This window comes from Uloborus diversus, chromosome 9 (assembly GCF_026930045.1).
Source record: "Uloborus diversus isolate 005 chromosome 9, Udiv.v.3.1, whole genome shotgun sequence".
Classification (NCBI taxonomy): Eukaryota; Metazoa; Arthropoda; class Arachnida; order Araneae; family Uloboridae; genus Uloborus; species Uloborus diversus.
Genome location: NC_072739.1, coordinates 85,431,255 through 85,450,430, shown reverse-complemented (window position 1 = coordinate 85,450,430; position 19,176 = coordinate 85,431,255). Strand labels below are relative to the sequence as shown.

At 32.0% G+C, this 19,176-nt stretch overlaps 1 protein-coding gene across 1 annotated transcript in view; it reads right to left on the bottom strand.

The window, feature by feature from the left end:
• The window catches only part of LOC129229482 (NADH dehydrogenase [ubiquinone] 1 alpha subcomplex subunit 9, mitochondrial-like), a 33,705-nt gene that overhangs the window by 762 nt on the left and 13,767 nt on the right, over nucleotides 1-19,176 (bottom strand). The window contains exons 6-9 of the mRNA XM_054863797.1: nucleotides 17,758-17,866; nucleotides 15,885-16,029; nucleotides 11,848-11,958; nucleotides 7,551-7,620 (exon numbers count right to left, since the gene is read on the bottom strand). Coding sequence (XP_054719772.1) covers nucleotides 7,551-7,620; nucleotides 11,848-11,958; nucleotides 15,885-16,029; nucleotides 17,758-17,866 — 435 coding nt within the window. The remainder of the gene's footprint in view (nucleotides 1-7,550; nucleotides 7,621-11,847; nucleotides 11,959-15,884; nucleotides 16,030-17,757; nucleotides 17,867-19,176) is intronic.

The window sequence follows — 19,176 nt, the reverse complement described above, 5'->3', positions numbered from 1 at the left end:
CATAAAATGTTTCATTGATTTTAATGAGCATTTAACCGCTTCTTTCCAACATCAAAAATTGGAGAAAAATGAAAAATTTCTTTAAAAAACCAATATGAAAATTATTTTTCAAAATTAAATCATAGACTAATTAATTAAATAGCGCCATTAATCATAGTAATTATTATCACGCAATAGTATCATACATTTTAGAGAACTACATACGTAGATAATAAAATTTTAAAAAAGAAATCTTCAAATTTGATTTATAATGCATATGCCTCATGCATAATGAATATTATTTTTTGGAATAATATTGTCCCTTGTTATCAAAGATGGAAGTTCTTTCCTAGCTTGAAGTTTAGCACGAATGTATCCATCTCGTGCAGTTTCACCACGAACTTTTATTGCAGCTTCGGGTATTAGTTTCACACAACGTTTCACAGCTTGCGTGTGACAGGGAAATTTCTCGAAAGTAAACTCTGTAGAATGTTCTTTGCACATTTCTTTCCATTGTTGGTCTTTTAGATGCATTGTAAGAGGTGGCTCTGTTACAACACAGTTTGCCCAATCAACGAAATCAACATAATCAACGGCTTCAAAATTGAGTTTAGGACACTCAAGAATCGCACACCATCCGAGCTCTTCGTCTTCTTATTTCTAGAGTTCAGAATGCGCCTAACAGCTAATTCCCTAATGTATTTTCTTGAGTCAAACAACATTGTCAACAGTAGCTGTTCAGAATGAGCGAAATATGCATTACTTGACCGAGAACTTTGAAAATTATCTCCTTAACGTTGTCTGGAAACTGCCTTGCAAGAGAAATCATTTTCCAAAAATGTTGGGCGCGGTACTGGCAGTTCGGTCTCATTTTCATTTCAAACCACATTGGAGCATAAACTAAAATTACATACTTTACAAGCATTGTAAGGTTTTCTGATAGAATTGGAGTGCCTATATAGAAGCGTAACAAACGGTTTGTAGTTGTCAGCCATCGCGCATGACTGACTGAGTTTGCCTGGGCTACCAGGCCCGTGTCCAGATTTTCATAAAGGGAGGGGTTTTAATCTTATCAGTAGGGGGGGGGAGAATTCAACCCCCTTACAGCTTTTAGTTTTACGGCAAATTGCCGATCCCAGTATGGCGTTTATTCACATGTAAGGACTGCTGTATTCTTGAAGGATACCTCTAGCTGTACAAGTTACCAAAGTATTCCTTCGTTTCACAGATTCGCTTTAATCAAACTTTGCTTGCTTCTTTTTAATTAAATCTGTTTACTATGCAGTATATTGCAGTGAGTATTAAAAACTCTTCACAAATTCTTTTATAATGTAGAATGTATATTATGTTGTTATGTTCTGAAATAATACTTAATAAACTAAACAAGAAAGAGCTCTTTGCAGATGCAAATTACATAGCCAAGCACAATCATTAATGCATCTTCATAGATGTAACATATGCCAAATTCACCATAAGCTCCTTACAATAAGCAATATTCTTTCTTTGCATTGGTAGATCATTCATCGGTTCGTCCGCCATACGTTTTCCGAAATATTACATCAGTTTGTAAGGCTTTAGCAGTTGTAAATCGCAAAAAACTTCAGAGAGAAAATTAAAATAAAATAAAAACGCTGAACGCAAATTTTCTCATTAAAGTAAATTTAAGTCAAATATACATTTTCTTCATTTTGCTTATTTTTTCCCCAAGGGAGGGGTTTAACCCCTAAAACCCTCCCCTTGGACACGGAGCTGTGGGTTACTGTCAGCCACGCTTGAAGGACAACTACCAACTTTTACGGCAAGACAGATTCTATACAAATATTGTTGTTCAGTACTTAAATTTTTTTATATCTTCCATATCCAAAACCAGAAGATTGCAGTCAATTTTATCAAATTTGACCACCGGATTTTTTTCACAATCTCTAAGAAGTTGTTCGATAGCTCCAGAATATGAATGTGGCCACTTAGTGCACGTCCAATTCCAGTATAAGATGCCTCAGTGGTAACTCATTGTGGACATTGGACAATAGAGAGGACCCCTTTAATTGCTTAATTCCCAGCTGTGGAGGTGTAGAAATACAGCATTTCTTGCCGGGGGGTTTTGTCTCTTAAGTGGGTCATAAAGTCGAGAGGAAGAAATGGCTTGAGAAAAAGAATACTTGCGTTCAATTCATTAAATCAGTTTAAAGAACTTCAGAGGATTCATTTTTTTAATACTCAAGGGCTCTATTTGTCAAATATATATAATAGTTATAAAATAATCTTAGGAATAATAAAAGTAGTTGAGCGCCGTTTATTATCCAGGAGAAACAATTGGAACCGGAGATTAAAAAATTAGCATCTTATGTAACTATTTTTTATTTGAGTGTGTGCATTTTTTAAAATTGGCGTACAAATGTCGCATAAAATTGATTGAATTTGCACTGTTTTTTTTCTAAGTAACGTATTGCGTAACATTTCAGTACTTACTTATTTCAAAACTATTTTTTTTTTTTTTTTCATTTTTCCATTGTTTCAGTCTTAAAGGAGCGTAGCTAAATATTCTACGAAATGTATAAAAGTCTTTGAGGATTTCAACTAATTCACTGACAGATACTTCTAATGTTTGCTGAAAATAGCTTCAAACTTTTATTTTCGACCCCCCCCCCCCTTTTTTTTGTTGAAAAAAGTGCATTTTTTCCCTTTTTTTTCAGTTTTTCGAGGTCAAATAGCGTCGGCTAAATATTAAACAAATTTAACGAAATTTTTTATGGGTAATAACGGGCCCATATAGCAACTTTTCCGCACTATCCAAAAACAGATTTCCAAAAAAAATATTTTCGGCCCACCCTAATGTCTATTACAGTATTTTTTTTTAAGTTCCAACAGTATCGTTGTAGACAGGTTTTACTGTACCCTCTTCCAGTTACTTTCCACAACATTTTTTTTTTAAATCCATAGGTAATTTTAAGTTTTTAAAATTGATGTAGTACTTACTGTACATGAAAAGTATGAATTTTCAGTTAAACAATTTTAATAACTTTTTATACTATAATCAGCTGCAGTTTAAAAGGTGTTTGTCATCAATTTAGTTATGATCTGAATAAGAGTAATCATAGGAAGGATTTTATCTTCTACAGCTGTTCTTTCATTAAAAATTACACTTTTTATGCATATATTAACTTAAGATTTTGATCCATAAATTCGATGAGTGAACATCACGTTATCTGTAGTGCGTTATTCTTGATATGATTTTTACGAAAAACTTTCAGAAAAAGAAATGAAGGCTTTAAAGGAGATTTTTAAGAATTTAATATTGGTTAGGCTGTGTTTGTGATACAATTATGAGTCGATTAACATTACTAGTGTGGAATTGAGTCTGCAGTGATTACTGTACCCAGTTGAAACATGATAAAAAAATTTAAATTTTAAGAATCTTCCAAATTAAAAGTATGATGATATCAAATGAAGTTTAAATTAGTCAAGTTGTACTGTATAAGAGATCAAGATTTTATCAAAATAAAAATTCTCACTAGAAAAAAATTTCTTATGTATCACAAAATAAGAAAATAATATTTAGTTGATAAAATGTGTATTGCATGAAAGAAAATTATTATTATTACAGTAAAAGGAATGATAGAGTAATTGAAAAAACAACAATTGAGATTTTATTGAGAAGGGTGATAGTTAGTGTTTAACTGAAAATAAAAGATATATTTATTTGAAGTTTCTTAAAATTATAAATCACCTCCTATCAAAGCATTTAATCTATTTCTAGATTTCCATAAATAATTATTCAAATGGCTAAAGAGACTTTCCTAAATGTGAGCCTGGGAATGCAAAAGGTAAAGAACATTGACAGAGCCATTTTTAAAACTGGATTGTAAGAAGGGGGGGGGGGGTCCCTTTTTTTTGCATATGGGCTATTACATTTAGACCAGGAGTTCTCGACCTTTCAGGATCTACTCTCCTCCCTTTGAACACTGACTTGAACTCACCCCCCCCCCCCCCACACCCTGACAACCATATGTAGTGAAGTACAAGAATACAATCAAAATTTGGAATAAGCTTGCTGAAACTGGTTATTTTATTAAAATATCGATAACTGTGTGAACAAATTTTATACTACTACTCATAACTTTACTTTGAACATATTCTTATGCAACACACATGAAATGAAAGAACTAAATACCAGGGTTGCGGAGTCAGAGGGAAAATGGCCGACTCCGGGAATTTAATAGCCTTTGACTTCGACTTTACCCCAAAAACCAGTCCAACCCTGACTCTGCAAGTGGAGAGTGGCAGACTTTGAGAGGAAATGAGTCTTGGAATTTTAAACCTTCGACTCCTTTACCCCTAAATCAGCCCAAATCCGCAGCCCAGCAAAGAACAACTAAATTTGAAGTTATCTAGGCCCTAGGGGTAAGGTTAGCACTTTATAGCAATCACTTTTACAACGTCAAAAAGAAGATAACTACTGTTTCCTCTTGACAAGTTTTTGAATATTAGGTTGTTACTTGTGAAAAAGTGCACCACAGGTCACATTAGTGTCTATCCTTGCTCGTTGTTTTAACATTATGCCTACCAATGCTGCACATACAGATTAACAGGAATATTTGCATAAAATCTGAACTCAAAACTTAACAAATGGTGATTGTGTCAAAAATATTTGCATGTGGCATCGAAATTGAATAAGTTATAGTTAATTTCACTGTTGTACTTTGTTTGGAATACATTCATACCTCCCTAGAAATTCTTTTATGCCCCACTAAGGGGAGGGGCGCCCAAGAGGTTGACAATCCCTTAATTTTACTATGGTCTTTATGTCTCGTTTGAATGCTAAGTTCAAGTAACCTAAATTTGTTTTGATTTTGACTGATACACTTTCAGCGACTCCTATCAACTGATTTTGACTAATACACTTTCATCGACCCCTTTGCAAACTTTGTTGATTTCCATGGGTCAGTATCGACCACTGTAACAATATCCTGACACAAACAATAATTTAAAGTACAAATATTTAGAAAAAAAAATTATTCATCTATGGCAACGGTTCCCAACCGATGGTTCGTGAACCCCAAGGGATTTGTGAGAGGTTTTCAGGGGGTAAGCAAAAAAAATATTGTAATGGCGGAGTTTTAACACGCATGTTTCTGGTGAAGTCTCATGTTTAAGCTTATTCAAGCAAATTTTGCTCTTTTTTTATTCATTTGTCTCTCGCATATTTGATACTCTTAGCATAAAAATAATTGTGTATTGCTGACACATTTTACATTTAAAGAATTTAGTCTGTCATTGCAAAGCACCAGTTTTAACGTTTCCATTGACAATGATAAGTGATAGCTCAAAGCCATACTGAAAATGCTCTACTTATGAATACAATGTTCTCAGATGAAAGAATTTGAAAGCGTTCGTTTCCTCAGAAGCTTTTGATCGGAAAGATTGAGGAAACTTGATGAAAATATTACATGGAGCATATTTGAGCGTCTAAAGTATTTTGATTTTTAGTTTCTTTACCATTTGAGTCTGACAAAGAGTTATCTTCTCTTGTGTTGAGTCAAAAATGCATAGTAGTGTGATCATGCTGTTGTTTGTTGCTATAATTTTCACATTACATAGACTACAATTTACTTCGAGCTTTATTGTCGAAAAAGAGAAAGAATGGCTAGCAACTCAAAACTACCACAGGAAGTATGAAAAATTAATTTTTTTAGAAAATTTCACAGGTGAAAGTTTGGCAGTGTGAGGTTTACGCAGTAAAAAAAATCAGCGTAATTTAACCATGCAACTTAATTTGTGCTATATGTAAATAAGGAATTTTAAGAAATTTGTGTAGAACATCTTTCTAATAATGAGTGAGCTTAACAATATTTGTTTTATTAAAAATTACCTTTTTTGTAAAAATTAGAGTAAATGCGTACATTGAAAATAGACGCTTCTATTATTTTTTAATATGCCCAGTTTACTCCGCACTTATAGCATGATTACAAGAATATTCTTCAGCAATCAAACGATTAATGTAAGCAGTAAATTTTTTATCAAACAGCTAGGCACATAGTCTTTTTCAAGAAGCATTAAACCTATATCTTCCTCATTTTACTGTAAAGAAAAAAAGTTTCCCTGATTTGAAAAGTTTCCATTTAGTTTTCCTGAAAAGTATTTTAAGGATCATTCTTTAATTGATTTCTGATTTAGTGATAATAGAAATAAATGTACCTTAGGGTCAGAAAAATTTCAGCCCAACTTTTTTTGAGCCTCTTTGTTCCTCAAATATCCCATTTTCATAATTTTTTTCAAAAGTTGATTGAAGCTCAACACAGAATAATCACTGTGTTTATTTTTTGGTGACTTTGTTTTGCATTCATTTTTTAGTGATCATTTCAGTTCGTAGCAATATTTGTAAAATATTTTACAATTATGTTTTTGTTCTTGTTATAAGCTATTCAGCAGTATCAAACTAAAAAAAATCTCACAAATTTTATTGTCTATGTGTAGTTGTGTGCGCGGGCCAGGGTTCAAAAATATCATGATTTTCGAAAATATCCGATATTTTCAATCAGCACAAACTAAAGTCTTCAAAATAGTAAATGAATCCTCAAAGCACTCTTTATTTTCTTACATTGTTATAACAATATGTACTTAAAATTAACCCTTTTTCCATTATTTATATCAAATATTTCAATTAAATTTTTTATCAATTTCAATGGAGTTCATTTAGTATCAGCTGTTGTACTCATTTTTCTTCTGTTAGCCATTTTTACAGTTATATGATTCAGAAATAAAAAAATATGCTTTAGTTGGTGCACAGTCATAAGATATTTTCTTTTTTCTGATCAACACTTAATATTTGATGAGGTACTTCTAGTATGAATTGAAATTGTTACATTACTAATCATTTTATGAATATAAAATAAAGGAATTGAGTTATTAATTTGGTTCATCAATGATGTATAAAAACATCATAAAAATATAGTACATAACTTTTTGGTTACTTTTAATAATAAATGAACAATATTAAAATGATTACTATATTTTTTTGTATTAAAAAGACCATAGTTGAAAAAATAAGTATCCGATATATATCGCGATATATATTGACTGATATATATCGCCGAACATAGGGCGCACGTTTTTTTTTCCTTGTTACTTATTTAGTACTCAAGGGGTTCGCAGGAGGGAAAAGGTTAGGAACAACTGATCTAAGGCTTTGTCCATAAATGATATCACTCTTTGAAGGGGAAAGGTATTTAAATGGTGAGTTTGTGACAAGAGAGGTGTGATGTGTCACAAGAAGTGAGACATCACACAGTTTGGTTAAAATAAAAACATTTTTTTAACAATGTTTAATTAATATGGCATGACATGTGACATAAAGAAGGTGTAAAATGAAGTAACTGTGACAAAGGAGGGAGGGGGTCAAGTATGTTAAATAAAAGTGATATTATTTATGGACAACCCCTTAAATGATACATAGAAATAAGGTTATTTGTTTTGAATATTTTAAAGATATAATCAGCAGATTATAGAGAAAAGCTTAGTTGTTATTCAATTCATAAAATATAAATATTAGCAAACAAAATTGTGTTACATACCCTCTCTAACCTTTCCCATGACAACCGCCTGTAACGAGTCAAAATTATTTCTGCCAATATTATTCGTGCCCTGAAAAAAAGAAAAGTGCCAGTTATTCCAAAAAATATGAAATAAACAAAAGCTTCAATGTATTCTGTATGATAAAGTTACAAACTATTAAATTAACTAATGAAATAGTGTTACAGTGCAAAAAATTACATACACATGATGAGGGGCAGGTTAACCCTTTCGCGACGAGTTTTTTTTTTAACACGAGAACAATTTTGGTAGCATGAACTATCAGTAGGGTACATAAGAATGCTAAAACTAAGATGATATATTTTTCTGAAAATTTTAAACACTGATTTAGGACCGGGACACATATGTCCCATCAGTCTTCTTCACTGGGACATATGTTTCCCAGTAGTCTTCAACTAATAATTGTGTAACAGAAAGCAATAGTTTTTTCGTCAAAATTTTTTTATTATGAATGGTATGGTCTGAAACAATCAATGCATAGTGGAACATTACACATTGTGCACATTATTTTGGTGCGCGATTCCTTCTTACTTTGTGCACATTTACGGCACCGTCGTCGTGTTTGTGTTGTTATTGGTAGATGATCACCCACATTGAGTAAGCTTCGTGATGTTTTGGATGGGCGTCCAGTTCCTCTGCGACCTTGATACTGTGCGTTGAGTTTTCCGGATGCCATCAAGGCTTCTGCAAGAGGTACAATGAAATCTAGTAGTGGGGTTTTTTGATATTTGAGTTCGCGGTACGCAATCCATGAATTGACCACTGTTGTCGTCAATAAGCGAAAAAATACCTTTTTCCACCACTTGCAAGATTTTCGATCTAATTCATAGAGTTGTGCCATTTGGTCGGCCAAGTCTACGCCTCCCATAATTTTGTTGTAGAATTCAATTGCCTCAGGACATTCAAATTCTTCTTTGCTTCCATCTTTCATCGTGCAATTTACTTTTGCGTACTTTGCTTTGTGGCAATTACTTAGAATCATCACTTCCTTTGAATCAAGCCACCTCGCAAACATTGTTCCATTTTGAGTTACGAGAAACTCAGACTCGCCCCTTTTGCTTAGTTTTGTTGCACATTTAGGAACATCTTTGCGTGTCTTGATGCACGTTCCAACAGCAGGATACTTCAAGGTTTCCATCAGGTGTACGCTTGCAAAAAATCGATCAAACGCAAGAACCACGTCATCTCCTCGGATTGTCTCCGTAAGTTTCAAAACTACCCGTTCTCCGAGTGTGCCTTGAACTTCACCCGTTTCTTTTCCGGAATAAATGTTCATGTCATATACATACCCTGTTTTCGAGTCACACCGCTGCCAAATTTTTATCCCTCTTTTGATAGGTTTCAACGGCATATATTGTTTCAGAGTCGAACGTCCCTTGAACTTCGTCATTGATTCGTCAATAGACTGATATGAGCTTTCGCTTCGGCACTGTTTGAAGGTTTGTTTGAGGCACGATACAACCTCGTCGATGTAATATGTTGTACTGGCGTTTCCCGGCTTTTCTGGTTCAGCAAAATACAGTTTTGACAATAACGTTTTACACCTGTCTCTTGAAATAGCATTTTTTATTGCTACGTTTCCCAAAGAAGGATTAGATGACCAATAATGAGAGAATTTCGGCACCTTATTGTAAGACATGACAAGCATGCATCCAAGAACAAGCATAATTTCTGAGGGGTCTGTAGGGGGAATTTTTTGTCCTAACTTTTGAAGTCGCTGATTTGTGCATTGAGATATGCAAATGATGAGGCTTTTAGGAAACATTTTGAGAAACACGTCCAATTCGGTAGCTGAACGACTCAAGTTGAATAACAAACTAGGGGATGACTCCACAGGAATTGTCATTCTGGGTTGAAAAGCTGAATCCATAAGATTGGTCTGCAGTCTGAGTCTGAAGCATTAGCTGATGGTATCTCGTCAACTGGAGAAAGTGATGCCGTATCGGTGTCACTCGAAACATCGTTGTTCTTAGTATTATGGGGATCGATATCCATCTCACACTCGTCAGAATCGGATGAGTGCTGCGAATTGTGTGCTGAATCTTGATAATCAGGATCATCTATGTCATCATCCAAGTCAGTATCTTCGTCATCTAACTCTCCTAAAAGTTTTTTGATTTCTTCATCAGTCAGTCCCCGGCGTCGGCTCATCTTTAGTTTAAATTAATTTCTGAAATAAAAAATACTACGTACCAATTTCAAAAGAAACCGAAAAACAGAACATCAAGCTACATTATACGTAGGACTGCTGGGACAATGTTTTCCCATTGTCCAAGACGAGAGGGACACATATGTCCCGATAATAAAAACGGAAGTAAAAATTTGCAACTTACCGATTTGTTTGAGATAATCCACTACGTAAGTAACGTATCTAACCTTAGATTTATATTTCAATCAAAATTTAATCTAAAAAATGCGGTATTTCCCCAAAATGTAGCATCTACGTTTGTAGCGAACGAAATGCACTTGCTACAGGCGGGAATAGCATTATCTACGGTAGCGCCATCTACCCTCAGTGAATGAAAATAACGTCAAAAGTATTGCCAGGACTGGTGGGAATGTCTCCCATAAGACAAAGAAGCGTTGCCTTCCCAAAAGATTTTTTTGAAATTTGCTTGGGACGTATGTGTCCCGTTAGGCGCGAAAGGGTTATGAGAATTAATATACAGGGTATCCGAAAAGTCCTTGGCGCATTTTAAAATTTCATAGAAAGGCGACAAATTTGTGGTATGAATATGCAATTTGTGCCATTATACTTCACAAGTTCTAGAATTTTTTATGACATCGTAAAGAAAGGGAGTGGGGGAAGGAAAGTAAAAGAAAATAACGTAATTATAAGTAACTCCTGTGACAACTGTAAAGTCTCAGTAAGAAAAGCAAATGCAATGTGAGGTGTTTAATCACCTAATTAAACAGAAAGAAATACCTTTCATTACCAGAGTTCAGTGTGTGCACCATTTGTGGACATGAGATGAACTTGAGTACCGTTTAAATGTGGTTTGAGCAACATACATTGGGGGAGTTATGCCGTTCCCACAAAAAAAAAAAAAAAACACCTTTGAGAGCTGTTATGAATAAATCAACTGCATGTTTTTGTTGGTGCATATGAAAGGGGAATAATTTTAAATATCATGTTTGGATGTGAATACTTTATTCTAAGGTATTTCAAGAAAACATGAACTGAAATTTTATTGTGAGCATTTTGAAGATCGGTTGCCTCCAGAAAAGTTATTTTGAATCCCAACTTTTCATCATTTCACAAGGGATGCAATTTGGCATTTTTAGAAAGATATGTATTTTTGTAAAACTGCACAAGTTATTTTAGAGCAATTGAGGATTAAATTAAATTTGACAAAAAATGTTTTGCCTTTTTTTTTCTTTAGTTTCTTTCATTTTTATTCATGAATCAATTGACTAATTAATACTTTATTAAATTTATCCTCTAAGATCAAAACAAATGTATTAAAAACACTAAAGTACTGAAAAAAATTTAAACATCAACTGATTTTCCTAATGAGTTTCAAATAAACTCATGAATAAATCATCCCAAGTTTAAAAAATTAACAAAAAAAAACGTATCTAAAATATTAGAAGCTGTGCACTTAGTATAATTTTATCCTCAGTCTATCATTACCAACCATATGTTTGTTCAGAACTTTTGTACTAAATAGTAATGATACTTTAACTACCCAGACAAGACATAAAATATGGCTACCTTCATTAAAATTATGTTTCGAATAAAGGTTTACATAATATAAGCATAAAAGAACAAAATTGCTCAAAAATGCAAAAAGTAACTCATTTTGAGTAAAGATGGCAATGACAGCCATGTTTTTTTTTTTCCCCTCTCTCTCTATTTACTTTGAAATTAAATACACCTAATCCAAGCAGCATAGAAAATTTCTACACACAATTTATGAACAAAGTTATGATGGTTGCTACTAAAACGATAAAATATTCGAGCTGTCAGTTGCACCTAGTGGTACTAAAAGTCCAGAACAAGGACAGTGGATGGTGGAGACATTTTAATACTTATATTAAGCACTGATAATTGTCTGTTATTTCATACTTTTTTTTTTAACAATAACTAAGTACCAACAACATATGTTTTTTAAATTCAAATTTAGCTTCATATCACTAATCAATTCAAGAAATTCACATTCTACACATGAGATAAACGTCTTCACTTATATAAAATTATTTCAGTTTAAAAAACAAAAAGTCTATAATAAGGTTAACTTATAAAAAAAAACTTTCAAACAAGGAAAATTAAGTTACCATAGTGTAACGTCATAACGAGCATCTAATCTGTAGTAGAACCTTTCTCGAGTCCTTAACATCACTCGATGAAACCAATCCATCAATTCTGACAATTCATATCGATGAGGTCTAAATTGATGTTAAAATTAAAAAATTAATCATCTGAAATGCCAGTCATTTAAAAAATCAGTTGAAAATGCTGTTGAACCAAAATGATTGAAAACCAAAAATGAACCTCATGAATATTACTTATCTTATTGATGAAGTATTGAATAGGGTTGGGTTTTGGACTGTCCAAAACTGGTTTAGGACAGGATAGGTGGTTTTTGCTGTCCAAAAGTATCCGAAACTGTCCAAAACTATGCCAAAGCTAAAGTGGTGTAATCTAATCAATTTGTATTTACTGTAATATTCGTAATGCATAAATATATATATTAATGAGGTTTAATTAATGAGTAGTTGATAATATTTTTCTCCAAAATGTTCATTTAAAAAATATTTTACTTAAAAAAATTGCCAATAACTATTGCATAAAAACTTCCTGATGTAACAGTTGGTAGAGTTATGAAAAGAAATTCATAGCACTACCAACACAACTAATTCCAGTTCCATTTATAACTTAAAAGAATTATTTATTAAATGTGCAATATTTAAGTGCATTTTTTTTTTTTTTTTGCACTGCTTAATTTTTTAAATGGTTTTTGCAAATAAGTTTCGCATGATGTTATAACGAATATTATTTTTTAAATCATAGATTAGATAACAGAAAATTGATGGTTAAACACTTATGTTGAAAAACATTTTTTAGTTCAAATTTTTAATATAATACTTTCTGTAACTATAAAAAATTGTAATTTATTGCATTTAAGTCAATTACTATATTTGAAACACTTTCTTTTGCACACATGCATAAAAATGCATGCATGTTGAAAAAATTGGTTTATGAAGGGGGGAAAAAACCTCCTGCATACAAATTGCAATTTTTAATGAAGAATTTAATTTCTACATAACTTGATTAAAATCAGCTGCATAAATCAGTTACATATATATTTATACTTCACATGGAATAAATATATTAAATAGTCAAAGCAAATAATGTTGACACATTTTGTTCTGTTTTTGATATTTTCTCACAAAATATATTTTCTCAAATTGTAGTTTTGGACACAAGGGATTTGAACAGGTGGTAAAAATTTTGCCAACCTTGATTTCATTTGTACACATACATAAACATAAAGAAATTTGGTTGCTAATATCAAAAAAAAAAAAAAAAAACCTAGATCAACTCATGCATACAAATTGAAATTTTAATCAAGAATTCAACTTCTATGATAAACTAAACTATATTAGTAACTGAATTAAAATCAGGTGCATAAATAAGTTGAATGTTCTCATTGAATAAATGTTCAATATAAAACATTGTGTTGACATATTTTAATCTGTTTTTGATGTTTTCTCACATAATAAAATTTTTCTAAAAATATAGTTTTGGACAGTTTTGGACACAAGGGTTTTGGACGGGACGGTAACAACCAGGATTTTACCATAGTGTCCAAAACCTTGCCAACATTGGTATTGAATGAATCGCATTTGGGTCATTCTCCAGAAAACGTAATTTTTAAACGCAAATATTTTTCAATTTCGAAATCTTTTGTTTTCTTTTTTTTCATTCTTACATGAAAGTGTTACCTACTAGAAGTAACCATAAACAATGTCAAAGCTAAGTTGCAATTATTTTACTCATACATTTTTTTAAAAATTTTAAAAATGCCTTGTTCACAGAAATAAAAAAAAAAGAAAAATAACTTTTAATATTTAAAAACCGAGGACAATTTAATATCAAAGTAGTAATGTTGTTAATTGTGCAAACAATCAGCTATTTTATTCATGAGTGGGAATATAATATTAAGCTCTTTTAATTAAAGTACGGCTTAAATTAGTAGTTTCAAATGTTTGTTAAAAAATAGTATTTAGTAAATTTGAGGATATACTGGCAATTTATAACTTTGGTAGAATGCCTAAGATTGATGTATTTCCCTTCCATCATTTTTTTTCACCTCAGAAATAATGACATTGATAAGATCTGTCATGGAGGTGAGGAATTTTCCATTAATATAGGCCTATCAGATACATCTTTCAGGGAAAACATTTTTTTCTTCGTTGCTACAATCTGCACATGTTAAGCATATAAAAACATGTTCACTTCTTTTTTTTACATTAATTTACATCCTTGAAATTCAAGTTCACGGAGGTGAGAAGTCAGAATAACCACAGTAAGTTTTTAAAGCAAAATCTTCTTGTTTATCGACGAAAATCTCAGAACTTCAACTATGACTAAAAATAAACAAGGGGGCTCCCTTGTATCATGGGAAATCAAGTTTGATATCATTACTGCCACGCGTTAATGAGGAATGGTATTTTGTGTTTAGGTAACGGAGGTGAGAATTTATTGTGTGACATGACTCCTTGTCCTATTAAAACATAATATTAAAAAATTAAATATACTTAAACAATTAGTATTCCCGACACTTGTGAAAGGAATAATAAATAAATAAGTATATACTTTTAATTAAACAAGTTATTAAGCAACATAAACAACCACAACAGGTGTGTGACATGGAACGTAGGTAAGAATTCACATGTTGTGAACCAAAATATACTTAAATAAATATTATTATTAAAAAATTGTTGGCAGGGTTAAATAGACATATTTTTGATCAAAATCATTGTTAAAGGACTTGTTCCTTAAAAGTTTTTACTGTAAAAGCCGTGAGACAGAAAAATTACACTTTTTGAAAAATGACCCATTTTTAAGTCTCAAAGCTGTTAAAACATTTGTATACGCATCAAATAAAACAATTTTAAATACTGACAAAATTAACACATAGCATACACTAACTAAAAAAAAAGTGTTATGCTGATAATATTCAGTATAAGAAATATGTTTACCTTTAAAGTATATAACTTTTTAAATTTTAAATGTGGGCCAACTTTTTTTGTTATTCATTAAATTGATAATTAACAAAACCACATGAATACACTTGAAGAAATCCAACATGTGGGAGTGAGAAGCAAAGGGATGTAAGTGGACGTTTTTAAGTTTTGAGAAAAGCTCATTTGAAATTTAGACCCCCTAGATCTTCAAATCCTTACATTTAAGCTTTCAATTTTTTTTCCCCAAAATCATGCTATATAGCAGAACCTACTAGAGCTACTAGTCCTATCCCTTGCACCAACGCCAGAGGAGAGGTTCTACTACCATTTGTACAGGTTATCTCGAAATGTTTAATCTTTGAACTTAACATCCCTTTACTTCTCACTGCCTCAAATTTCAAACATGCAATTCAATATATACATGTTTTGAAACTACAAGTTCCTTTTGCTAAGAAAATTGAGTTGCACTGTGAGAAGAGTTCCTTTCTGAACTCCAGAATTCTGCACTTCATCATATTGCTCTTTTATCTATAATACATGGTGGTATATTACCAAGTGGCAATAAATATTCCATAATTACTAGAGATTGGTTAATCTCCTATCCCAGATGCCTTGGAGCTACTAACTTGATATGTACAAAAAACGACTTTAAATTAATTTTGTTTTCACACAAAGAACAAAGAAGCAGCCCTTTTGGAATGTCCAATTTTAATCAACAAGAGAAGTACACAATTGGATGCCCTGTGAGTCGTATACACGAAATTATTTGTATTTTTGCTTTGCCTCTTTTGGTTTTCTAGAACTTTTATGCCTTTTTGACTGAGCTAAGACTTTCAATCAAGCTTGCAATTCTCATGTACTTTTCAATAAAACTGGGTTTGGCAAACTTTAATTGCTACATAATTTTCTTATATGAAAATGTATAACAGATGTAACTGAACTTTCACCAATCGCAGTCATAATCATTATAATACATCTCACATGTATGATACATTAAATTAAAAGCAAAAGATAATAAGTTGGTTGATTTTGGCAAATAAAAGTTAAAATCTTACTACAAGTTCATAACAGAACACAGTGTAAGTCAAGGCATTACTGTACTAAATTAGGTCAAAACTTACCCTACAGCTTGGAATGTATGTCCAGCAGCATCAGGATCCATAGCTGCTTTAACAAGCCCCTTTGCAACATTCGGACCATACACAGGCTGTTTAATTATTCCAACACCTCTGTTCCATAGCGACATTGCACGCCATGTTCTTCTAACTATGAAAATTTTTAAAAGTCAGATTTAAAATAGTGCTCAGTATTTTTTACAGACAATATTAATTCTAATAGCAATTAAGATAAATGTAAAAAATTAAATAGCATATTAAATTATTGTCCCTGTAGAAAATCCTTACTCAAAACACAAGGGTTTTTTCTCTCCCTCTTTTCATTTAACAAAGGCTGCTGAGTCAAAGAGAAAAGGACCGACTCTGACTCCCACAATTTTAAAGACTCAGATTCCCTACTCCGACTCTTTTTTTACTCCAAAATTTCATCCCATTTAAAGCCTCCAACTCTGATGTCCTCCATTTAACCACCATGAGAATTAAAACTCTTACCCAGTAGATACAAAATCATTAATAAAGAAAAAAATGTGCTGCGTCAAGGTTTTTTTTTTTTTTTTTTGGAAGCACAGTAAACTGTTGATTGTTTGTGTCCAAATTATCAGCCATCTTCCATACTTTCAAAAAAAGAAAAAGTGCCAACTATTTACTTAATGTAGAGAAGTTCACCCATTTTGTTTAACAAGTGCCAAATCTGTTTATATATATATATAGACATCATTATTTCTTTCTTTCCCATCTTTCGAAATCAAACCATCTGAAGTCATTGAAACCTAACAAGTTGAAACATAATTTTTATATCTGCATTCCTTACGTGTTTTTTTTTCCAGGTAATTTGGCGAAAGTTTTTAGAATGTGCCAAGTGTTTTAAATTATGATAATTCAACAGTTTTGATCCTAAAAATGCTGCATAATCACAGGCTAAAGTTCTGTATGCCAATTTTCCACATGCAATCTCCCCCTCCTCTCAAAAGACCTAACTTGATTGGGGGGGGGGGAATGTATACAGTATAACTTCGATTCCTGAAACTTAATGATACATTTCACTGATCCGAATTTGACTATTAAGTGTCTATACTCCTAGATTTGACGATTTCCATGATTTAACGATCACTTTTCCCAGTCCCTTGACAATCATTAAACCAAGGTTATACTGTACTTAGATGCCGAAATTTTTATGTGCTCAATATTGTATTTTATTTCTAAATTTGTTTTAAGTTAAACAAAAAAAAAAATATATATATATATATATATTTATTTATTTATTTATTTATTTCAGAGCTTTACTTTCAGGGTAGAAATCTCAGGAGGGGAGGATGGGGGGGGGCGGACCTAGTATTTTGACTCAATATTCTTTATATTATTTACTTTTCAAAAAATAACCGGAACAATGGTAAATCAAAAGCACATGCTAATAACAGTTGCCTGATTACAGACAACGTGTTAAAATTTATTTTTCACTTGCAAATGAAGAAACACATAAAAACAAGCTAAAAGTACAACAATTTCAACCCATAGAAACTGAATAAGAATGAATTAACAAATTTTAATATAGTAATGTTGGCTTTGAAAAATTCAATAAGTAACAAACTTTTGTGATGTGGTATTTTTAAGGCTTTATTTCATTTTCCAACATCTCAGTAGTGGAGAAACTAAGAACAATTAATGTTTTTGGAAACAAAACAATGTTTTCTCCCACAAATTTATATATAAGAACAAAGTGTGCTGCTGATAAGAGAGGAATGTTTTCTTTACCAAAGATTTCTTAGTTACTTCACTCATTTCTCAAAACTATTTGTTTCATGATATCATATGCAAACATTTTGAAAGATTATGCTTTACAGTTCCTTATAAAACAGAATACCAATATAAAAACACTCACAGATATTCATATAATAGTTTAAAAAGTGGTCATATTGACCCCACATATCTGCAGGTCTAAATATTATGGCATCTGGAAATTCTTCCCGGACAGCTTGTTCTCCACGCCACTAAAAAAGAAAAGAAATAATAATTTAAAACTTTCAAAAATTATACAAGCTTACTTGTACATGTATACATATCAATACACACAACATGGCGAAAGAAGATTTCCACCATGCCCCAAATGCGACGCCGCCCAATTTTCTCCCATCACATTCTGCAATGTCTTGGTTTTTCCTGTGAAGAGGCTAGGGCTGATTCACTGCTGTTTTTGGACTTCTTAGCTATTTTTGGCCTCATAGATCTGGTATAGTGAAACTATACCAGATGGGGGTTAGTCCCACCACTAACATACATGCACAATTAATGGTCTACAAGACTAAAGGATGATATTGGTGTGCAACATTACATGAAGTCCCTTATTGGTTACAACACTAATATAACATCACTCAAATAAAAATTGCATTGAAAATCATTTGCTGTAAAAAATAATAATAATTAACCAGAGTTTACACAAGAGAAAAAGGAAAGACAAAATTTCACACATTAACCAAGTTTCAATTGGGAATTTTAAAAATTGAAGTGATAGTAGTTTTTTCCCCCCTTGCAGTTCATTGCTTGAAAATTTTCGATAAAAATTTCTTTTAGCAAAATATTTGCATAGCGTATAGCACAAACTGTATTAAGTGAACATGACATTGAAAGAGAACGTTCCATTCAGTTGCTAGAACAAATATGCAGCTGATATGCAGCTGTTTTATTTTAGTAATATCGACTTATTTTCATGAAGAAAAATTAACATTAAAATTGCTTCCAGTATGTTACAAAGAAAAGATTCGTTTTTTTTAATCAATTAGTTACTAAATTGCATGCTAATGTGATCCAGTGAAGTACTCTCTACTGTTCTAAAAAATGGATCAATGCCTCCAAAGAAAAAAATTCAAAAACGGCAACCTTGCCAGCAAAAGTGTTTAGGTGCAGCTTTGACAAAATAAGTTTTTTAAAGAAATGTTTTGCTTGGTTCAACTATTCTCAATCTTTATCTCCTGTTTCTTGGTGGCTAAATTCTATCAGCCTGAACCTTGAATTAAGAGATGTTTCTAAGCAAGAAATATATAACTTCCAATATTTTTGTTAAAACAGTTTCAAAAATTAAATACAAATAAATTATTCAGCAAGTATGGAGACAAAGAAAAAAAAAATTATTATTACAGCACACAAAAGGTTGTTTAAATATAAAAACAATGTAGTACAGTAGATCCTCGTTTTTTGCAAGGGTTACGTATTACGTTCCACGGAAATACCGCGTAAATCGAAACTACGTAAATTGAGACCTAATAATAGTGTTAAAATAGGGATTTGGTTCCATAGATAACAA